We start from the raw sequence: 22401 nt of genomic DNA, 5'->3' as shown, positions 1-22401 counted from the left end.
TGATGCCTGATGACGCCTGAGATAGGCACAGGCTCCCCGTGACCCAAGGTAGTTCGGATAAGCGGTAGAAAATGAGTGAGTGAGTATATAATTTGGCTTACATTGCACCTACAGCCCCGCACAGAACCTTAACAGAGCTACCGTTTATATTTATTCATTAAGCAGATGCTTTTATCCAACCGAATACAAGCAAAGTGAAGCCACAATACAAGCTGTGCTACAGTTAACTGAGTGTTAAACGAGCAAAAAGTACAGAGTTAACGAAAATGTAACGCAAATAAATCTATTTTTTGTTTTGTTTAGTAAGTGTTCACTGTTTTTTATAGACAGTGACAGATTCTGCTGACCAGACCTAGGTTCCACGGACCTCAACGCACCAATGATGGAAAGTTCTGTTATGGAAAGGGACCTCTTGAGTCATTAAACATTTTTATAGTGAATGAACATCAGGTTACTCGGTGTACAATAAAAATAAAATCACTAAACAGCACTATAAAGTGGCTTTAGAAGATTTTGGTAAGGTTGTTGATCCAGCTGACTGGATTCCATCTTTGTTGTTGATGAGAAACCCAGAGGATTGCATTCATTTTATTCATTTATCAGAAAACTAGCATGTTAATACATACACCATGTTATATATGGTATTTATACACCAGGGGATGTGGTAGCTTAGTGGTTAAGATGTTGGATTACTGCTTGGAAGGTTTTGAGTTAAAATCCCAGGTCCACCGATCTACCACTTCTGGGCCCTTGAGCAAGGCCCTTAACCCTCAGTTGCTCAGTTGTAAAACATATTATATGTGGATCTGGATAAGAGCATCTTCCAAAATACCATAAATGTAAATACTGTATATTAACAGTGTTAGAGTTGAATTCAATCTCTAAACCTCTTGTCCCTGCGTTCAACGTGTCAGCCATGTGACAACACAAATAAGTTTGAAGCGGCTTAGTCCAGTGGAGATATCGATGATCTCAGACTGCTGCGTTACGTTCAATACAGTAGTACAGCATAAGGATCCACAAACACAAACACTTTTGCACATTTGGAAACTAACCCAAGTCCCAAGACAGGTTTACGGCTCCGCAAAAAGGACACCTCGGAGCTGAATGCCAAAAGTGGTCTTTAAAGGCCTGTAAACGGAATTAAATAAATAAACACGGTGCCGTCATGGCGATGCATCCTGGCCTTGGCAAGGGCTCAGAGCAGCCGGTTGGTGTCGGAAAGAAGGACGTTTGGCCGCTGTTATGGAAACCCTGCCAACATTCCAAGGCATGCTGAATCGACTCCAAACCTCGGCAATCGAAGCAAAGCCCGATGAAGCTTTTTTAATCGTTACAGCTTGGTAGCTGTGTAATAAACAACATTATTTACATTTACATTATTGAGGAAGATGAGGTTCTTCTTCTGACCCTGGTTCTTCTCTAGGTTTCTTCCTCATATCATCTCAGGGAGTTTTTCCTCGCCACCATCACCTCAGGCTTGTTCATTAGGGATAGATATTAGAGATAAATAGTAACTTAAATTTTTTATTCTGTTTCTAGACTTCTGTGAAGCTGCTTTGAGACAATGTGAACGGTTAAAAGCGCCCAACAAATAAACTGAATTGTTATTCGCTGGAGAAGGTTAAGGAGAAATTAAGTCATTTTAGAACAAGGAATACTTTTTAATATTTTTGAATATATATTAAAAATTAGAATACCTTCAGTCGGGATACATCACGTGATTTCTGTCATATAAAGAGTTAATACTCATGTAAATCAATTTGTAATAACCATTCATCCCTGAATCAGAATACACACATACAGATACACACAGTTACTCCAGCATTATCTGAATGACTCAAATGTAGATTCAGTTCAGAACTATTTGCAGTCATCAAGCTACATGTTCCGCCCATGCAGTTTCTGCTGTTTCACTTCCTATCCTTATTTTAGCTTTAATTACCACTACACTGCCATTTCATTGCACCAGTCAGAATGGAAAATCTGAAATTCTGCACATGCTCAATCGGCAGAAACAAACAAACGATTTTATCGCCGCAAGTCTGATATAAAATGAGTCAGGACTCTGTTAGCTTTCAGCGTGAGCCGATTTTCCCAACACAAAGCAGAAATGGGTTTGATATAAGCAGTTACTTTGAAGACAAACACATTTGTGTTAAAAAAAAAACAAAAAAAAACTGTTTTATTTATTTATTTATTTTGGACTTTTCTAAAAATATATTGCCCCAGTAAACGAAATGCAGGCAGAAATAATTGAAAAACTACAAATCCTTAAAGCCCTGAGTCTCTACATTCATATGAGCCATTAAACATCGCCCTTTTTAGTCTGACATGATAAATTGAATGCTGAACAATGAGGGGGAGGGAAACAAAAAAAAGTTAAAACAGAAAGAACAATACCAAATGAATTCTAAAATCACATGAAATAAATGTCTTTTTTATGTTTATATATTAGATTTGATTCCCCCCCAAAAAAACAGTGAGATTTTCTGAATGCAGTCTCTCTCTCTCTCTCGCTCTCTCACACACACAATCACGTACACACTATATACGCTCCATATTATCTTTCTACTCAGACAGTCATTCAGAAGAAAGCCAGGGACACAGAAAAGCGTGTTTGAAAGGGTTATTAATATTTCATGGAGATGCGACGCCTTCGAATCATCATTAATTCAAACACTGATCTGATTAACAAGCATTCGTTGCATTCCATTAACATAAGAAACATGTGTGGGTGTCAAACATTTGATCTAGCGCCATTACTAGACTATTAATTTTATATTTACAGGCATATTTATAATATTGTCTTTCTTTGGTGATCCTTAGCCTTTGAAGCTGCTGTGTGCATTTTTAAGCACAATCTAAAAATCAATATAGCTGATGCCCAAAGGAGGGTGGTGGTGGTCGTGGTGGTGGTGGTCGTGGTGGTGGTGGTGGTGGGTTTGTTCCTTCCATGACTGTAATCTTATCTCTGGTGGTTTTTCACACTGGACACATTTGCTGTGGTCTGAATCAGTGTGTGATTGTTCTCAGCGCCCCCTGGTTTCAACCCTGCTGCATTTATGTTCACCTCACAGAAGAACACTACATATATATTTATTTTTTTTATTTTTTTTTTGGTGCTCACCTCTTCTGTTTTATCATATAGAGTCATAACTAAATGATTAAACACACACGCAGGTTACTTTACGTCCTGAACAAGTGCGGACCTGAGTATTAACTGCGTTCACGTGCAACCGAACTCACATTACCAATTTCACCTGCTCTGTTTCAGTGTCAAAGCCTCCTACATAAAGTCAGCCGTATTAACCATTCAGGAAACGTCTCCAGACGGATGAAGCCCAAATAAACAGAAAGGAAACAAATAGTTTGGGCAAGTCATTAATACATATAATAATAAGATAGAAAGACTAGTTCAGCTGATGTCTGTCCAGAAGATTCCTGCGCAGACCTTGAATTCAATCAAGCAGCTACACACTCAGCTAATCCACAGATTTAGTCTGGGACTGTTTAACTATGTTTTATGATCTGTAAACACATGTGTAACTTAATGCAATAGAAGCAAATCTCTGCTGCTTTCCTTACTATTGCATGGTGTGTGTACACAAGTCTTCAGATAGAGGAGCTAAACAGAAAGGTTTGAATAGAGGGTGTGGGACTGGAGAAAGGGGGTCGACTTCTTTGGTAGTTCGAACTGCAAATCATCATCATCATCATCATCATCATCATCATGTATAGTGATGTATTTTAACCTATTCACTGTTCTGTTGCGTGTCAATCTGTAGTATAAATAATGTATAGTAGTGTGTTCACTCTGAACACCCCAACACGAAGCAGGGCACTACAAGTACCTGGATGATGCACTTTTTCATGACACAAAACGTGATAAAAGCATGGAATCCTGTACACGCTACACTCTCGTCTTTGCTTACATAGCTGAAGAAGGGCGGGGTTACAAGACGCTTATACTGGATTAGAAAAAGATTTCAAGATGGCCGACGACACTTTGTGAGATTTATTTGATCACGTTCTTCTTCGAATGAGAAACGACTTAAAGTTAACGTTCCATAGTAAAAAAGTTAGTGTTCCATAGACCTTCATTCATTCATACACTAAATGATAATCTACATGATGTGTAGTGTCTGATTTGAGGCACAACGAATAACCTTGTACCAATTAATGCTACTTGACCTATATTCAGGAAGCCTGTCAAATTTAATCATCACTATTTCCTTTTTTTTTTTTGGCCAAAATGAACTTATATTAAAGAATTAATATGCACATCAGGCTAAAGGAAACTTAATTACAGTATATTACAGTTGAATTACGAATCATACAAGATGCCGCATTTCTTTAGACAAGTTTAAACACAGAATTTGAGACTGTACATAATATCATTGATACTCAAACGGTGCAGTGGAAGATTGGTACAAGAGAGATTAGTGACTAGAATATAAAATAAACACAAAACAGTATATCTGACTTTATGAGATGGTTTTAAGTATCTCATAAGATATAATGCTTGTGTGCTTAAACACAGCCTGCAGAACTGATAACATTTCAGTTTAGTGTTTGTGTGTCTATGTGTGTGTAAATGTGTGTGCGTGTGTGTGTGTGTGTGTGTGGGGATCATCTGCTTCTGTGCTGTAGGCTTTTTTCTCCCCACAGCGTCCCAGATGGTCATTAATTACACACAGCTTACACACAGTGAGATTAAATGGAAAAAATAAATGAGCTGGACTATGAAATGTATGAGAATGAGAGAGGGATTATAAAGAAGAAGAACAGGTAAACATGGTGTACATTGAGAAGATGGGATTCACTGAGATATTGAATAGATGGATTGAAGATGATGTAAAAATGAAGAGTGTTGGGGAAATGCTGAACACTTTTGTGAGATCTAAGAGCATTTTTGACATGGCACGCTCATGGTGATTTCAGTGACATGTCTGTGAATCGAAGTGAGCAACGCCTGTATAATTTCAAGGCAGGAGACACACACACATTTTTGGCAGATCATGTATGGTCATGTTTACTAAGATACCGAGAGTGTCGTCACGGCAACCTGACAGGACATGATCAATACCATACTGTTAGGGTAGAGACCTGTTTAACTACACACACCCAAGCCTGAATGTATGACCAATGATTCACGCTTTAGCTTAGACGAGCAGAAATATTCAGCATGTTTTTCTATACGGACACAAATTCTTATTTAAGCAGCAAAACTGAAATGTGAAAAAGTGCTTTTTCAATAATATGGTTATGTTAGCTGACTGTGTTATGCGCTCACCATATGAGTCTATTTAGCTGCTTTGAATAGTTATTGCTTATAAATACTGAAAGAACGATTAAGAACGATTTTCTGGTCGTTCTCCTCCCATTTTATCTACAATGACTCCTTCTAGTGGCTACAAAGTGTTACTGCATGTAAATAGACATAAATCACTACATATTCCCTACATTTTCTTTACAGCCAGATGAAGTTATTTTTGATTGCTTTACAGAGGGTTGGCTTTTGTGTTTAGGTTTGAGCTTAAATTGTTTACTGACATAATAATCATACAATTCTAAGGCTGTACAGGAGCATGACATACTCGTAATTACTACTTCAGAAGTGGGAAGTAGGACAAAATCCCATAGCATGTGAAGGCAGCATCAGATTCAAACCAGAAATGGGAAAGGTCTAAACCAAGATTTCTTATTTGGATCACACTAAATAGTTTGTTATCCAGAACACACCACCAATTTGTCTCCTTCCTCTTGCTATCCTTTGTATCCTCACTCTCCAGCTTCATACTGGTCACTAAGGAAATGTCTCAAGCCAACTCTTTCATAGCTTCATGCTCTGTTCTCAGGCTTTCCACAGGAAGTATGTGGCTGTGGAAATGTAGCCAGCATGAGTGAGAGACAAGGAGGAATCGATGATAAAAGAAAAGAAGGACAATGCCTGCAGTGTTTCTTCTGTCGCCCAGCAGAGAACCACAAAGAAGATGAAGCAAGAGAACTCACAAGGGGATGTCAAAAAAAACCCTCCATCAAACCAAACCCAGCAGGAGAGCGACACAAAGAGCTTCAAGGAGCCTGGCAATGCAGCTATTACACTGCAAATTATTACTATGATGTGAAGATTGTTGCACCGTTCCTGTGCTGTAACTTTAGTTTTTGGTTTGATGTTATATCTGATATTTGTTTTGTAAAACAGATTTTTTTTTTTCCTCCAAATTTCCATTCAGTTTTGAACATTTTCCAGATTTTTTTTTTAGTCTATTTTTTGAGATTTTTTTAAATAATATATTTATATATAGAATTTTTATATATAATAATTGCTTTATTAAATGAGTCATTTCAATCTGTAAATAAAGTGTTTCAGTTAAAATATTGTGTAATTCAGGTTATAGGAGTGGTGGTGTTTTTTATTACAGCAAATCTGACAGTGACGTGACGTGACAGACAGCTAAGTATGGTGACCCATACTCAGAATTTGTTCTCTGCATTTAACCCATCTAAAGTGCACAAACACAGCAGTGAACACACACCCGGAGCAGTGGGCAGCCATTTATGCTGCGGCGCCTGGGGAGCAGTTGGGGGGTTCAGTGCCTTGCTCAAGGGCACCTCAGTCGTGGTATTGCCGGCCCGAGACTCAAACCCACAACCTTAGGGTTAGGAGTCAAACTGTCTAACCATTAGGCAACAACTCACCCATGATTTCAGTGTTGGCTGAAATATAAATTTAGATTGTATTGATCATATATTCAATAAAAAAGTCAAATAACACCCAAAACTTAAAACTTGACCAGAAGGCTTGGACTGAACATGTAGTTTTTCCTCATGTTTCCTACCTGATGCACAATGCAGTAAGCATCTGAAATGGTATCTGGCAACCCTGCTTGCAGAATAAATATTGTTAAACAAACTAGACGTACTACTACTATCAGTGGCTTCTTCTAATTCCCTGAAAAACCTTCTTGTGCTATAAAATAAGTCTTTATTTTTTAACATATACCTTGCAACGTATCTCTGCTGTGTTCTCTGACAAAAGATTGCCCACCATTGTTACTACAAAAAAGCCATGCAGGAAAATCCTAAGATTATTAGAAACAAATGCTGCCTGAAGGTCACGAGTAGTATCCAACTGAGTCCAGCTTTAGAGAAGATTCTGATGACATGTCCAATGAAGATTTCTGAGATTTTTCTGTAATGTAACAAACACAAAGACCAAGTAAAATCTGACCATATTTGGTTCTGCTCCTTGGCTTTCAGATGTGCTGAGCAACAATCGAAGAGAGCTAGGATCATCATTCTCTTACCACTTTTATGCTGATGATACACAACTTATCTTCTCTTTCCCACCCTCAGATACCACAGCTTCTGATCGGATCTCAGCATGTCTGGCAGAAATATCATAATTTATGACTGCTCATCAGTTAAAGCTCAATCCTAGCAAAACTGTACTGCTGTTCATCCCAGGTCATGACCTTGCTATATCTCTGCACAACAATCTGATCTCCCCTTCAGCCACAGCTCGCAACCTTGGGGTAACCATGGACAATCAACTGTCCTTTTCCTCTCATGTTGCTAATGTGACTCGCTCCTGTCGGTTTCTTCTCTACAACATTAGAAGGATTCGGCCTTGTGTTACTTGATGCTGGCCTACAAAGCCAAAAACAGACCAGCTCCCTCTTACCTCAAAGCCCTCATCACTCCTCGCACTGAACCCTGCACCCTCCGATTTACCAGCACTGCTTGACTGGTCCCACCATCTCTCAGGGTAAGAGGCAAGTATACTACAAAACTCTTTTCTGTTCTGGCACCAAGGTGGTGGAATGAACTTCCCCTAGGGTTAGGGTCCGGAAAGCTGAGTAGCTGAGTCACATACTGTAAGACCTACTTATTCAGGAAACACTTCAACTAGCACTTCCTTCCCTATCTTCTGCATTTATAAAAAAAAAAACTTTGATAGTTTTTCATTGTAACTTTGAACAATGTTTTAAACTCATGGTATCTTAAGTATGCAACCTAGTGAACCAGCATTAATGTATCCAATGTTAGAGATTTAAACACTTATGTACGTCGCTCTGGATAAGAGCGTCCGCCATATGCTGTAAACTTAAAAAAATATTGTTAGTTTGCTTAATTAGTCACTTTAAATAGACAATAAATAGCTTCCCCAGAAAGTTCACAAAGGACAAGACGTTTAAGAGTTATATTTAATAAGTTTATATATTTTTTAAAACAGTGAACACTGCACTCCAGTAAAATAAATAAATAAAATATGAGGATAAATACTTAAATAAAAAAATAAAATAAATAAAATAAATAAATAAAATAAAATAAAATAAATATATAGTATATCCCAGGAGACTCGGGGCATGAGAGGCATGAGAGACACCTTGGACAGAACTTCTCATAGGGAACAATCACATCCATTCACATTCTACAGACAATTTAAAGATGCCAATAACACATCTACATCCTACAACACATCTTTGGACTAGGGGAGAAAACTAGAAACACAGAGGAAGGCTCCAAAGCACAGGTAAGTGGCACATTTGCTAACCACTAAGCCACTGTGACCCCACTTCTAAATACTTTGAGCAGTGAACAGATACAGACATGAATATGAATAATGGCACCGAGTTACGACTCCAGCCAAATCATTGAGATGGTCTTGCATGACAGATGATCTAAACTTATTCTAAACAGTTCAGTACTTATACCATCATGCAGTGACACACAATTTGCAATGTAATCAGTCAAGTGACCAGTATATCAGAAATTACAGAAAGTTGAGCGAGAACAAAAAGAGGAAATTAAAAAGGACAGTTCTGGATATAAATGAGTCATGAGAGAATACCAAAAAAACCCCACAAACATTTCAAACAAATGATTAATAACTGGATTGATTGGAATGGATTGAGATGGATGGATGGAGGAAAGAAAAAAGGAAAAAAGGAAAGAAGGAAAGAAAGAAAGAATACCAGGTGTGAGTGTATGTGTGAATACTCGTGTGAATGAGTGTGTCTGTTAATGTGTCAGTGTGTGTATGTGTATGAGTGCATGTGTGTGAGTGTGTGTATGTGTATGAGTGCATGTGTGTGTGAGTGTGTGTGTGTGTGTGTGTGTGTGTGTTCTTTCATGTTCTACCTCATGGCTCACATGATTACTGCTATGCCAGCTGTGGTGAGTGGAGCTTAAGGCCAGTAGAAGGTAGTGGAGTTGAAACAGTAGTGAAAGCAGGCTGGGAACAGATCGCCCCCACAACACTGCTTCAAAGCTACATGAACACGATCCAAGATCTGCCCTCACAGCCTGCTGACTCACGCTCCCTGCTCCATGGAACAATCATCATAGCAGAGGTATCAGGCCCTTAAACATTTCTGCGCTATTCATTTTACATGCTTCAGTGTCAACAAAATACATTAGTGTTAAACAAAAAAACAACTCCAAACTTTTTTTCTACAGAATATGAACATTTAAGCAATATGTTCCATATTCGAGTAAAAGATAACATGAACAATGACTGGGGAAGAGAGAGAGCAAGGAGGTTGGTGAAGGATGATGAGCGAGTGAGCGAGCTACAGAGAGTGAGAGAGTGTGTGTGAGAGAGAGAAAGAGAGAGAGAGAGAGAGAGAGAGAGAGGAAGAGAGATAGAGAGAGATAGACAGAGAGAGAGAGAGATAGAGAGAGGGGGAGAGAGAGAGAGAGAGAGAAATACAAAGAGTGAGATAGATAGAGAGAGAGAGAGAAAGACAGAGAGAGAGAGGTTTAACAATACTTTTATTTGTTATTTGCCAGACACATACATTTGTGCTTCAGATGTTTTCACCATAGGTCTTCCTTAGTATATCATTGAAAATTATTTAGAAATAAAAAATGAATAAATAAATAAATAAATAAAATAGGCATAAGGTCAAAATAAAAAAGGTTCACACAATTTACCAATTTAAAATAAGTAAATGCTTAAGCAGACGCTAATAGCTTGAAGAAAAATCAGAGGTTAAAAACAAGATTCTTGTGCACCGTACATAAAACCTCATTCACACACCATGTTTCATAAAAACCCATTGCATTGTTGGTCAGCTTGTGGTAAGCAAATTCGATTTTTAGCCTAGCTGCTACTAGCCGCTTACAGGGAAGCTCTGGATCTACTGTAGCGTAACTCGTTGTACCCCCTTGTTTTTCCGTGTTATCCACACCGCTAGTTTAGCTGTGCCGATCAGAAAGTTCAACAGAAAGCATTTTTCTCCTTTTCGAGAAGCGGTATTTTACTCCTCCTATAAAAACCTTCTCTGAGAATTCTTCATCTGATTTTTGAAACCAGCTCTTGAGTAGCTGAAAAAGACATTTTAATCTCGGGCATCTTAAAAACAAGTGTTCTAGGTCTTCCCTCACCCCACAAAACCTACACTCCCCGTTCACCGCTGGATTGAGGTGTGCCACATGTCTGTCTGTAGCTATCGCCCCGTGAATAATCCTCCACTGCAGGTCAGCAGTACGCTTCTCTACACATAGTTAATACAGGGTCCTCCACCTGTCTCGCACAAGAACGTCTGGGTTCAACATCCCTGGCCACCTTGAGACTTTTTGTCTCCTCAAGGAGTCTTTGTGCAGCACTTTTACTGTTATCTGGTACATGGCTCTCTTAGACACGTCCTTAAAAAGGTACGACTGTGGAGTCTTGAACGACAAGATGGAGTCTGTGACTTCGTCCTCCTCCTCTGCTCTCACCGCAGGAAGAAAACGAAGACCCGGAAACTCCACGTTGTTCCTATTGTCATGAGCAGTCTCATGGCTCTGTGCAATGTACATCTTGTAGCTGCTTGGTAGTGAATCGTACAGTTCTTCCTGCAGTTTCGCTGTTAGACGCGATCTCAGCCCCGTCACTGCTTTCAGCTCTTCCGCTGGTATCCAGCCTCCTTCGTCTAGTAGGTGGCCCAGCATTATGATGTTGTTGTCCAGTAAACACCTGCGTATGCTCACCGAGAAAAGCAGTCTCGAAGTTATGACAGAGTTGAAGAAGAGTGGTTCTTCTGGAGTCCATTGCTCTAGATTATCCATGACTCTTTCTGTTCTTGTTACTGTTTTCCATGTAAGCAGCACGGATCAGTAATAAGGTGTCAGCTCGGATAAGCTCAGCTCCTCCAGCTTCATTAAGAACAGGTGTTTATCTAGCTTGAGGCCACCTACTCTCCTCAGGATGGCATTTGCAGTTTTCTCCCACACCACATCTTTGTGGTATAGGAGTCTCTGCGCAGCTTGTATCCGGAAGGCACGGATTCTGCTCCTCACGTCTACCAGCCCTTGTCCACCTTCCTGTAACGGCAGGTAAAGTACTGCAGCACGCAGCCAGGGTTGTCCACTCCAAAAGAAATCCACTATTCTTCTCTGTATATTAGAAACCAGTTCTTCGGGTGGTTCCATAACAATAGTCCTGTGCCACAGAGTTGAGGCAGCCAGGTTGTTTACTATCAAAACTCTTCCTCTGTAAGACAATTGTGGTAATAGCCATTTCCACTTGGACAATCGGGCAGACACCTTTTCCAGCAGCCCCTCCCAATTTTTTTCCTGGAACTGTTCATTTCCTAAAAAACTCCCAGTATTTTTAGTCCATCTTTTCTCCACTGTAGCCCTCCTGGAAGTTGTGGAACTGCTCTATGCTCCCATTTGCCTAACATAAAACCTTCACTTTTTGACCAGTTGACCCGTGCAGAGGAAGCTTTTTCGTATGTCCCAATGGTCTTTTTTAAAAGTGTGATGTCTTTTTTCCTCTGTGATAAAAACAGAAATGTCATCCGCATAGGCTGCTAAGACCACCTTAAAATACCCATCCACTTTTGGTATTAAAGTCACTTTCAGTGTCGCTCTGAGTCTACATAGTAAGGGTTCGATGACTAGACTGTATAATTGTCTAGAAAGTGGACAACCCTGCCTGATACCTCTAGTCACCGGTACTGGGGCACTTAAACCTCCCCATGCTTTGACCATCACACATACCTTAGAGTACAGGAGTTCTACATATGAAATAAAAACTTCACCAAAGCCAAAGTGCTTCAAAACATTAAAAAGGTACCCATGGTCGACCCGATCAAAAGCTTTTTCCTCAGCTATTGACAGGATTCCCAGTTTACTCTTATTTATCTGATTAAAATCAATTATATCCCTTAATAAAAAAAGGTTATCTATTATAGACCTTTCTGGGATGCAATAAGTTTGATCACTTTTTATAACTGAATCTAAAGCCAGTTTCAGTCTATTAGCTAAGCACTTGGAGAAGATTTCATAATCGGCACACAAAAGAGAAACTGGCCTCCAGTTCTTAAGAAATCCCAAATCTCCTTTCTTTGGGAGCAGTGATAGGACTGCTCTCCGACGACTTACAGGGAGTGTTTTACTCTGCATGCATTCTGTTAAAACCTCATGTAAGTCTTGTCCCAATAAAATCCAGAAATGTTCATAGAAATCCACAGGTAATCCATCTGTTCCAGGGGAACGTCCCTTAGATAGCTGAGACATTGCCTCTGTAAGCTCCTGCAGGGTGGTGGTCCTGTCTAGTTCCTCCTTTCGTGTTTGCTGTATTTGTGGCAGGTCTTTGAGTAAGTCCTCAGCAGAGTCCACATCACAGCTCTCAGCACTGTATAACTCGCTGTAGAAATCTCTTGCCAGTCTCCTCATTTCCACCGGGTCAGATGTGATGGATCCTTCCGGGCGACAAAGATGGCACATTGTCTTCTGCTGAACACTTTTTTTTTCCAGATTAAAAAAGAAGGTACTGGGCGCGTCCATGTCTTTAATGGAGCAGTATCTCGCTCTTATCAGTGCCCCTTTAGCCTAATCCTGTAACAGGGAGCTGAGTTCTTGTCTTTTTTTTGTTAGTCCCTCTCCCTGTGTGGTGCCATTGCCGTCCATGATGCGCTTTTCTAAAAGTCTCTTTGCAGAGACTGCACTGTTTCTTTCAGGATAGTAGTTGAGAAAGACGTACAATTCTGACACAGCATTTTAATGTTGACTTTCCCCACATCCCACCACTGGCTAAGACTTTTAAAAGATCCCTTCTTCATTTTCCAGCTATCCCAGGAAGTGTTAAAAAATCTCACAAAAAAAAACATCTTGTAATAATTTAACATTAAAAACCCAATAGTAGTTTGCTTTCAATGTTTTCTTTATATTTATATCTAATAAAACTGTGTGATGATCTGAAAAACCATTGGGTGCAATAAAAACATTCATCACTCTGTTATTCCAGGTCTTTTTTAAATAAAACCTGTCTAACCTTGCTCCACTAACCCTGTTATCATTTACTTTAAGCCAAGTATACTGCCTTACACCTTCATGTCTATTTCTCCAAGTATCAGTGAGTTGGGATTCTTTGACAATCTTGGCTAAAAGGGTACTTGACTGACTGTGAGGTTCTTCCCCATTTCTGTCCAGAGTAAAATCAGTAGTACAGTTCCAGTCACCCCCCAAAATAACACACACACACTATCGTCATATTTCTGGACCAACTTTTTAAGTTCTAAAAAGAAAATCATTCGCTCTGGACCACTGTTAGGAGCATAGACATTTATAAAAACTTATATATTCCACTTATATATTATATTCCACTCTTGCTAATAGCAATCTTCCTTTAACTACTTCCTTTACCTCTAAAATGTTGATTACATGTTTAGAAAATAAAATAGCAACCCCAGCACTGTTTCTTGTCCCATGACTCATAGAAATATTCCCTTTCCACCACATTCCCCATTCTACCTCATTATCAGTGTCAGTATGTGTTTCTTACAAAAAAAATAACATTGAGTTTTTTAATACTTATAAACTCCTTTACCATTGTTAATTTATTCCTGTCTCTAACCCCATTAATGTTTAAAGTTCCTATTTTAAACATCTCCATGGGAAAAAGGAAGAAAAGGATAGATACAGAAGTGAAAAAGACACCAAATGTGATTTATCCATTTAACTGTTTTATTTTAATTTGTTTTTCCTTAGTTTTGTTACCATCTTTTTCAGTCTAAACCTTTTCTTTTTATCCAGAGCTTCATGGCTCACTGTCTTTTGTAACAGGACTGCTGATGCTATGAATTTGTCCACATCCGGAAAAAAGTCTTTCACCTCAACCACTTTGCCGCATCCAGAAAATCATTAATGTCTTCTAGCGAGTACATATCTTCTGTTGCTTGTGACCCGACATCCGAAATCTCAGACCTTGTGTCTTCATCCCTCATTTCTGCATCAACAATGTCTTCACCTTTTGACCTGTCTTCTCTGGCACCATTTACACCACCACTACCACCGACTTCAACTAATTCACTCACAACACAATCGTTCTCTAATTCCACCATTTCAGTATTCAGGTTCACAGTGTTCTCATCTCTATTATCACATGGTTTCTTTGTATTCTCAGTAACCTGAGCTCCACTCTTAACCGTATCTGAGGCCTGCACACCTTCAGCTTCCTTTACTGCAACATTAATAACCCTGGACTCCTCATTGCTATGTCCAGCTTCCTCCTCAGTGATCAGTTCAACCACACCAGCTGGCCCCCCTGCCTCCACAATCTCCTGCCCAGCTGTCCCCTCATTACCCTGTCCAGCTGCCCCCTCGATACCCTGTCCAGCTGCCCCCACGTTACCCTGTCCAGCTGCCCCCTCGATACCCTGTCCAGCTGCCCCCACGTTACCCTGTCCAGCTGCCCCTTGATACCCTGTCCAGCTGCCCCCACGTTACCCTGTCCAGCTGCCCCTTGATACCCTGTCCAGCTGCCCCCTCGATACCCTGTCCAGCTGCCCCCACGTTACCCTGTCCAGCTGCCCCCACGTTACCCTGTCCAGCGGCCCCCACGTTACCCTGTCCAGCGGCCCCTACGTTACCCCTCCCAGCTGCCCCCTCAGAGGCCTGGGCCTTATGTGGACACCCCAGCCTCTTGTGCCCAACATCACTGCACTCAAAGCACTTCATCTGCCCTGTGCTACCATACAGCATAAACGACCTGCCCTCACACACTACTCTGAAAGACACGTTTAGTTCTGGTTGATTTAAGAACATTAAGACTTGTCTCCTAAAAGACTCGACGTTCTTTAAACCCTCGGTCTTACAGCTCAGGTAAACTGTTCTTACCTTGCTAGCTAATTTTCCGTAGCGCTTTACCTCCAGCATACCTCTTTACCTCACCATTTACCACAATGCCGGTGTTGGTCATGTGTCTCGCCTGATTCTCCTCCCTCAGAAACACCACTACCGCTTTGTTCATGCGGGAAGCAGTGAAAATGTTTTCATTCCCGACCTCCGTCCCCATTGCCAGTAACACTTCCTCCACACTCACACCGTTAGCCGGCACACACCTGACGCCATGGCGGAGGGAGACAGGTGACGTCCCCCTCTGTGTGAGGGACGCCATCCCGCTCCCGCCTTGCTACTACACACCTCACTAACTTACCTGTCTAATAAACTACACTATGTAACACACACAAAAAAACTATAATTGACTTTCTGTTCTCTTTACTTCACCGGAAGAGAGTAACTCTTAACAAGAAAAGTGAAAAGAAAACCAGAAAAAAGCGCACGATAGCTCTCACCTCCTGTGAGCACTCACACACCCAAACACTCCCAGCATGCACCGACAGAGAGAGAGAGAGAGAGAGAGAGAGAGAGAGAGAGAGAGAGAGAGAGAGAGACTTTTAAACATCTATTATTTTGAAACGGTTTTAAAAACTGCAATAAGTTTGTTGCACTTATGTACGTCGCTCTCACTTATGTACGTCGCTCTGGATAAGGGCCTCTGCCAAATGCTGTAAATGTAAATGTAAATAAGTTAGTTGTAAGAGAGAGATTTTATTAGAACCTGTGCACTTCTCCTATAATCCAGTAATATGGTTATGTTAGTAATATAAGAAGTGGTTCTTTACTGGTTGTGGGCAGTAGGTGTGGGTGTGGTTTATTCTTAGCCTGCAGTGGAAGGAAGATGTTTATTTGGTGAAGAGGTAGATGGGTAATAAATAAGGTTGCACACTAGGGTCCCATAAATATTTACATGATCTGCCATCTCTCTCTCTCTCAGCAGTTAGCAGTGTGTGTGCGTGAGAACGAGCGAGAGAGAGAGAGAGAGAGAGAGAGAGAGAGAGAGATTCTACTCTTGTGATTAACTGCTGGTAAAAGGTAAAAAAGTGAAAAGGTTCCTCTTTAGGGAAGAGATGTGTTTATACCAGTTTACGTTGTATGTCAGTTGCATACACAGGTTCAGTGAGAATGCTGACTGCAAATGAACTGGTGAAAGCAGAAACACTTGACAGTGGAAGTTGTACAGTGAAATGTGTTGTTCAGCAAGTCTGCGCTATCATATGAGAAATGCTTTATTTTGTATCTCTGATATGAATAAGACACTTGTGTTCTAATGAAATATGAAATCAACCTTTTCAATCTCTCTCTCTCTCCCCAATCACACACACAGACAAACACACACACACACACACAAGCCTACAGCAACTTCTGTTCCTTTCGTTTACCCAGCAAGGGGAAAAAACATGATTCTTCCAAAAAAGGCCACACACGGACATACATACACACATACACACACACATATTCACACAGACACACATATATACACAGACACACACATACATATACACAAACACATGTGCACACAGACATACACACATTCACACATATACACAGACATGTGCACACAGACATACACACATTCACACATATACACAGACATGTGCACACAGACATACACACACATATACTGTACACACACATACAGACACATGTACACACACACACACGCACACACACACACACACACACGTACATATACACACACATACACACACAGAGTGCCTGAGACACATTTTAGTGAACTGCTCAGTCTCCTCGAGCTGCCTGAGGTCTTTTGACACTGAAATAAATAAAGAACTCAATTCCACAGTGACAAAAGATAATAAAAGCTATAAAAACAGAAAGAATTTTCCTGTCAAGAGAAAGCAGTTACAGACAGGTGGAGTGATGGAGAACGTACAGTAGGAAGTGTGGAGGAAAAGAGAATGAATGTACGTGTATGGGACTGAGATACAGAGCAACAGAGTTGAAAAGAAAGAAAGTAATGCAGTTCTCCTCTGTTTACCATATAACACACACTGTAATGTAGAAACACACAGATCACATTCTCCTCTGTTCTTCTGCTAGTGTTTTTAAAGATATTTTCTAAATAATTTCTAAACATTTCTTCTTACTCGCTTTCATTTCTAACACAGTCAAAGGGAGAGCAAGTGTTTATAGTGCAGTCACGTCGGTCACAGCCAAAAGCTTCTGTTATTAATATAAACACTCTGCATACACACACACATGCGCACACACGCTTCACACACACATACACACACATATACATGCACACACGCTCCACACACCACACACACTGCACAGACACTGCACACACTCCAAACACACACACCACATAAGTTCCACACACACACACACAGACACACACCACATACACTCCACACACACTCCACATTAATTACTTTTGTTAGTCTATGAATAACAGACACATGCACTTCCCTTATTGTAAAAGTCACCATCTGCCACTGACAGGTAGTTTGCATGTTTGCAGTTTGAAATTTGCATGTTTATTTTATATCATTAAACAAACGTTAACACCAGAGCCAGGCTAAAAGATCATGTTTTTACACAAATAAACAAATCAAAGATAATTTCTGCAGATTTTCATTCACTATTTAACCAAGGCCTTGCATAAATCAAGATACAAATTACAGTGTGTGTGTCTGTACCCTTTAAGCAAAGTTTGTTCCCACAGCAAAAGAATATTACATGGAAAAACCCTTTCATTCCACTGCTGTTGCTGTGAGCAGATAGAGAGAGTATTACAAAAGACACACACAGACATACACACCGCTCACTCTGCTTCGTTGGCGTCATATCCCTCTGGTCATTAATCACCTGCTTCAATTCCAACACTATCTTCCTGCTCATATGTTCACTCACTCACACTGTTAATGAGGAACCACTGCTTCCCATGGGAATTACAAACCTTGTTACAAGTCAACAAACAGTTTGAAAGCAAACCAATACACCCCACAACCCCACACCAACACACAATTTGGAACGCTCAAAAGGCTATGTTCAAGTACAAGTGCAATTCTGGTCAAACATTTTAAAGTACCTGAATCAGTCCACAGTTCTGTGGGAACAGAGATGAATTACAGGTTAGTTTCTACACTGAACCCGACATACTGTGGTTCAAACTAAGTTCAAAAGTAACTTCAACGTGTGTTACAGTGAACTCATTGTGTGCTATGGTTCCAACTAAATGTGAACTAACATAGTATCTGAAACTTTCTGTGCTGTTGTAAACCCAATGCAGCAAACATAAACTACTAAACCTGTAGCTGTGTGGTTTGCCTGACGTAGAGTGACAATGTGTTAAAATGTGTTTTTGGTTTATAAGATAAAATTATAACATACACCCTGTGAAGTGTGGTTTATGTCTAACAAAATGTGCCATTGTTTAATTTAGACAATTTACCCAGAGTGAGTCTGTGAATTAGACAGATACAAAACATTCGTAGACCCTAATGATCACAAGTCTGGTCACTGAAAGTCAACAACTCAGAAAATTCAGATAGAAATGTGTTTAAAGTGAAATAGAGAGAGATCATCAGTCTCGTCCCAACATGCTTTGGAGTTTCAAGCCACTTTAAAATTGTCCAAATGGACGTTTACTGTTAAAAAGATTAAAAACACGAAAATTTGTGCTGTTCTCAGAGAGACCCTAATTTTACTTAATTAATTTTAAGACCTAACCTTGTGAACCTGACAGAATGGTTCAAGAAGGTTCTAGAGCAGCTATAGAAGTTAACAATTATCTGAAGTAAGAGATGGTTCAATTAAACCGGAAGTGAAAAAGAAAGAACGAACTCAAGGCCCTTGAAGCCAAGCAAGTAATGCCAACACATTCACACGTACAGTACAGGATAAAGCTACACTCTGAAAAATCTGAATGTGTACAAATAGTGACATGGACCTTTACAGATAGACACTGTGTGAATGGGTACTCGAGTAACAGATACCAGTGTGTCACCAGGTGCCAATTCAGTGACTGGAAAGATTCCATATGGCTAAAATGGACACAACCTAAGGTAGGATTGCAAGGTCACTGAGTATCCCTTCCAGGGTTGTGAGAGGCGTGTGATTTTATGTGATGCCTTATAGGCAAAACAGGCATCAGGATGGGAATTGGTGATGATATGGAATTAGAGTCTGCTAGATAATTGGATTCTGATCTGGATTGATCTCACCCCAAATACCTCTTTACCAAAGTTGTGTTTTTTTTTGTTTTTGTTTTTTTACGAGATTGGGAGTAGATTAAAAAGTATGATCTTAGACAAATGTCTGCATACAGGTGATAAATCCTAAAAGTATCCAAGGTGTTGATATAGGAATAAACAGTTCACAATTTTTACCAAGTACAAATAAGTCCTTTATGTTCTTATAGGTTCTGCTGACAAACAGAATAGCCACATTACAAAAAGCTTTTTATTCAACATAATCATTATTTAAGAAAGGGAAAGAAGAAATTGGCAAGTTCAGTTACTAGTTTTCTTTAAAGTTTACATGTCCAATCAGTTAATAAACAAGGCAGGTTATCTGTCAGAGAAGGCTGGTCAGTTTGTGTTAGGAAAATACTGAAACTGCCCAAAAAAATGTAGTGTGATGTAGTTTATCATTTAATCATTTATAATTACGCCACCACTGCCGTCATCACTGCCACGAGAAGCTGCTGTCATCCTGCAGGTCATAACACTTTCTGAATTTAGTCATCGAGAGCAAAAACTGAACACAAAGCCAGCATTCATCTAAAGTGAACCCAAGAGAGACACTGTCAGTCCAAACAGTAGTTTTTTTTTATTAGTAATGTAGTATTCAAGTCTGATTTTTACTTGAACACTCTTAGCTATGACGTGAATCTCGCCTTGAACATGAGCCTATGATACACAGACTGTGATTTGAACATTATTATATACCATACTCCAAACAAAAGGACTACTTCATTCGCTGCTATGCTCTAGAAAATTCATGAAACAAATAATCATAACCTGTTTTTTCTTCAGTAGAATGATGTGGTCTATTATGGATCACTACTCATGTTTGTTTAATTCTTTGTATGATGAACCACTTTATTGTGAACCTGGAGCCTTATCCCAGTAACACTTGTTATGGGGCTGTTGAGAGGAAACTAGAGGAGCCAGAGGTAAACCAAGCAGAAGCACTAATTGCTCAGAATACACAAAAGTGTGCACAAACTTTTCCTGAACTCAGGATCAAACTGGAGGACCTGGAGCTGTGCTACCTGCGGCATCATCATGCCACCCAAAAAGAATGTCCTTGTTAAGCATAAGACATACAAATTGTTTAGGATGACTGCTACTTTGTTCTGCCTAGAAAATCACAATAAGTAAATGCATAAATAAATAAATACATACATGCATAAATATATATACTGAGACCACAAGGCAGGGGACATCGTAGACAGGGTGCCAACCCATCAAAGGACATTCTCACACACTACAGACAATTGAACCCAGGAAGGAGGTGAATTGAACCCCTACCTCCATAGATGTGGGTTTCATCTCCCAATTCAATTGCCTGTAGTGTGTGAGAATGTCATTGTCAATGTCACGATGTCCCCTGTCTTGTGGTATAGGTCCCAGGTTCCCTAATAACCGTCTGTAGGTTAAGCGGTACACCAAATGGATAGATGGATGAATGATAGAAATACTTTTTATTTATTTTTTTAATTTTTGAACTGATTTGACAGAATCGCCACTCATTTTTCCAAGGATGAATAGCAACGGAAGAAAAAAGGTTTATTTCTTCAAAATGTTGTCTTTAAGATATTCAAGTCCCCCATATTCGGTCTTAAACAGAAGGGAATCAACTAGCAGCTCTGACTTATGATGGTGCAATAACTTCATTTGAACTTGAGAAATGATTCTCTGCCCTGGACATGGTTTTGAGCAGAAAGTAAACTGATTACAACACTATTGGTGAGGATATAAATTATCCTCAGAAGCAGCAGGTTACTCAGAAGGCTGTTTTATGCTACACTGCTTGTAAAAGTGCATTAATTCACCATAGCAGCAGCACCACAATTGTCTACTAGCATTGTCTCTCTTTGTTTATACTTCTCTTTTATTAACGTCCAATAGCAACAACATAGAGACTAAACATTCCCCAAGTTGACATTACACACACATACACACACATGCATACATACACACACACACACACACACACACACACACACACATACAGTATATGAATAAGCGCCTTCCTCCTGGAGACACCATTCAGCCCAACAACGATACTAAACATTATCTTCCCTGCAAAAGTTTTACTGTCATTAGCATAGCGTAGTTATTTTAGCACCGTAAAGTGAGCTGAAATGTCAGAAAACACAGGAGCTGACTGACGCTCACTACAGACGCTACATGACGCTGTAATGTAACGGAACGTGCAGAAATAAATGTTGTTAAACTGCGTATAGGAATTAATAATAATATTATTATGATAATTATAAAATACTCACCGGTTGCTGGGATTCCCTGCATCTTTCCGTGTAAACTGTCCTCTGTCGTAAAGCGGTATGTTTTCTACTCTTTTTCCCACTCTATTTCAGTGCAGGTCGAATTAACGTCAAACTTTCCGGCTTTACTTTATCCATATGTTACAGACGCTTCGCTCGTTGTGGAGACGAGACGCTGCTCATGTTGTGGAGGAGACGATCAACGGGTCACTAAATCTGCTCCCACACTAGAGGCTCCTTTTCCTTTCTTTACTTTGCGCATCGATCCATTTCCCATAGAGCGAGTCTGTGTGTGTCTGTCTGTCTGTCTATCTGTCTGTCTGTCTGTCTGTCTCTCTCTCTCTCTCTCTCTCTCACTCACTCACTCACACTCAATCTCTCACTCTCTCTTTTTCACTCACTCAATCTCTCTCTGTCTCTCTCTCTTTTTCACTCTCTCTCTCTCTCTTTCACTCACTCAATCTCTCTCTCTTTCACTCACTCACACACTCTCACTCAATCTCTCTCTCTCTTTCACTCACTCACACACTCACTCAATCTCTCACTCTCTCTCTCTCACTCAATCTCTCTCACTTTTTTTCTTTCTTACTCTTTGTCTGTCTGTCTCTCTCTCTCTCTCTCTCACTCACTCACACTCAATCTCTCACTCTCTCTTTTTCACTCACTCAATCTCTCTCTGTCTCTCTCTCTCTTTTTCACTCTCTCTCTCTCTCTCTCTCTCTCTCTCTCTCTCTCTCTCTCTCTCTTTCACTCACTCACACACTCTCACTCAATCTCTCTCTCTCTCTCTCACTCAC

At 40.0% G+C, this 22401-nt stretch overlaps 1 protein-coding gene across 1 annotated transcript in view; it reads right to left on the bottom strand.

Annotated features, from left to right (window-relative positions):
- Nucleotides 1-21970, bottom strand: part of fgd (faciogenital dysplasia) — a 52765-nt gene extending 30795 nt beyond the window's left edge. Inside the window, exon 1 of the mRNA XM_060881333.1 lies at nt 21608-21970. Within this exon, the coding sequence (XP_060737316.1) occupies nt 21608-21629 (22 nt within the window). The 5' untranslated portion in view covers nt 21630-21970. The remainder of the gene's footprint in view (nt 1-21607) is intronic.
- Between the last annotated feature and the right edge of the window lie 431 nt (nt 21971-22401).

The sequence above is a fragment of the Tachysurus vachellii genome, chromosome 11 (assembly GCF_030014155.1).
Source record: "Tachysurus vachellii isolate PV-2020 chromosome 11, HZAU_Pvac_v1, whole genome shotgun sequence".
Taxonomy (NCBI): Eukaryota; Metazoa; Chordata; class Actinopteri; order Siluriformes; family Bagridae; genus Tachysurus; species Tachysurus vachellii.
Note: the sequence above shows the minus strand (reverse complement) of the source record. Positions and strands in the feature narration are given on the sequence as shown.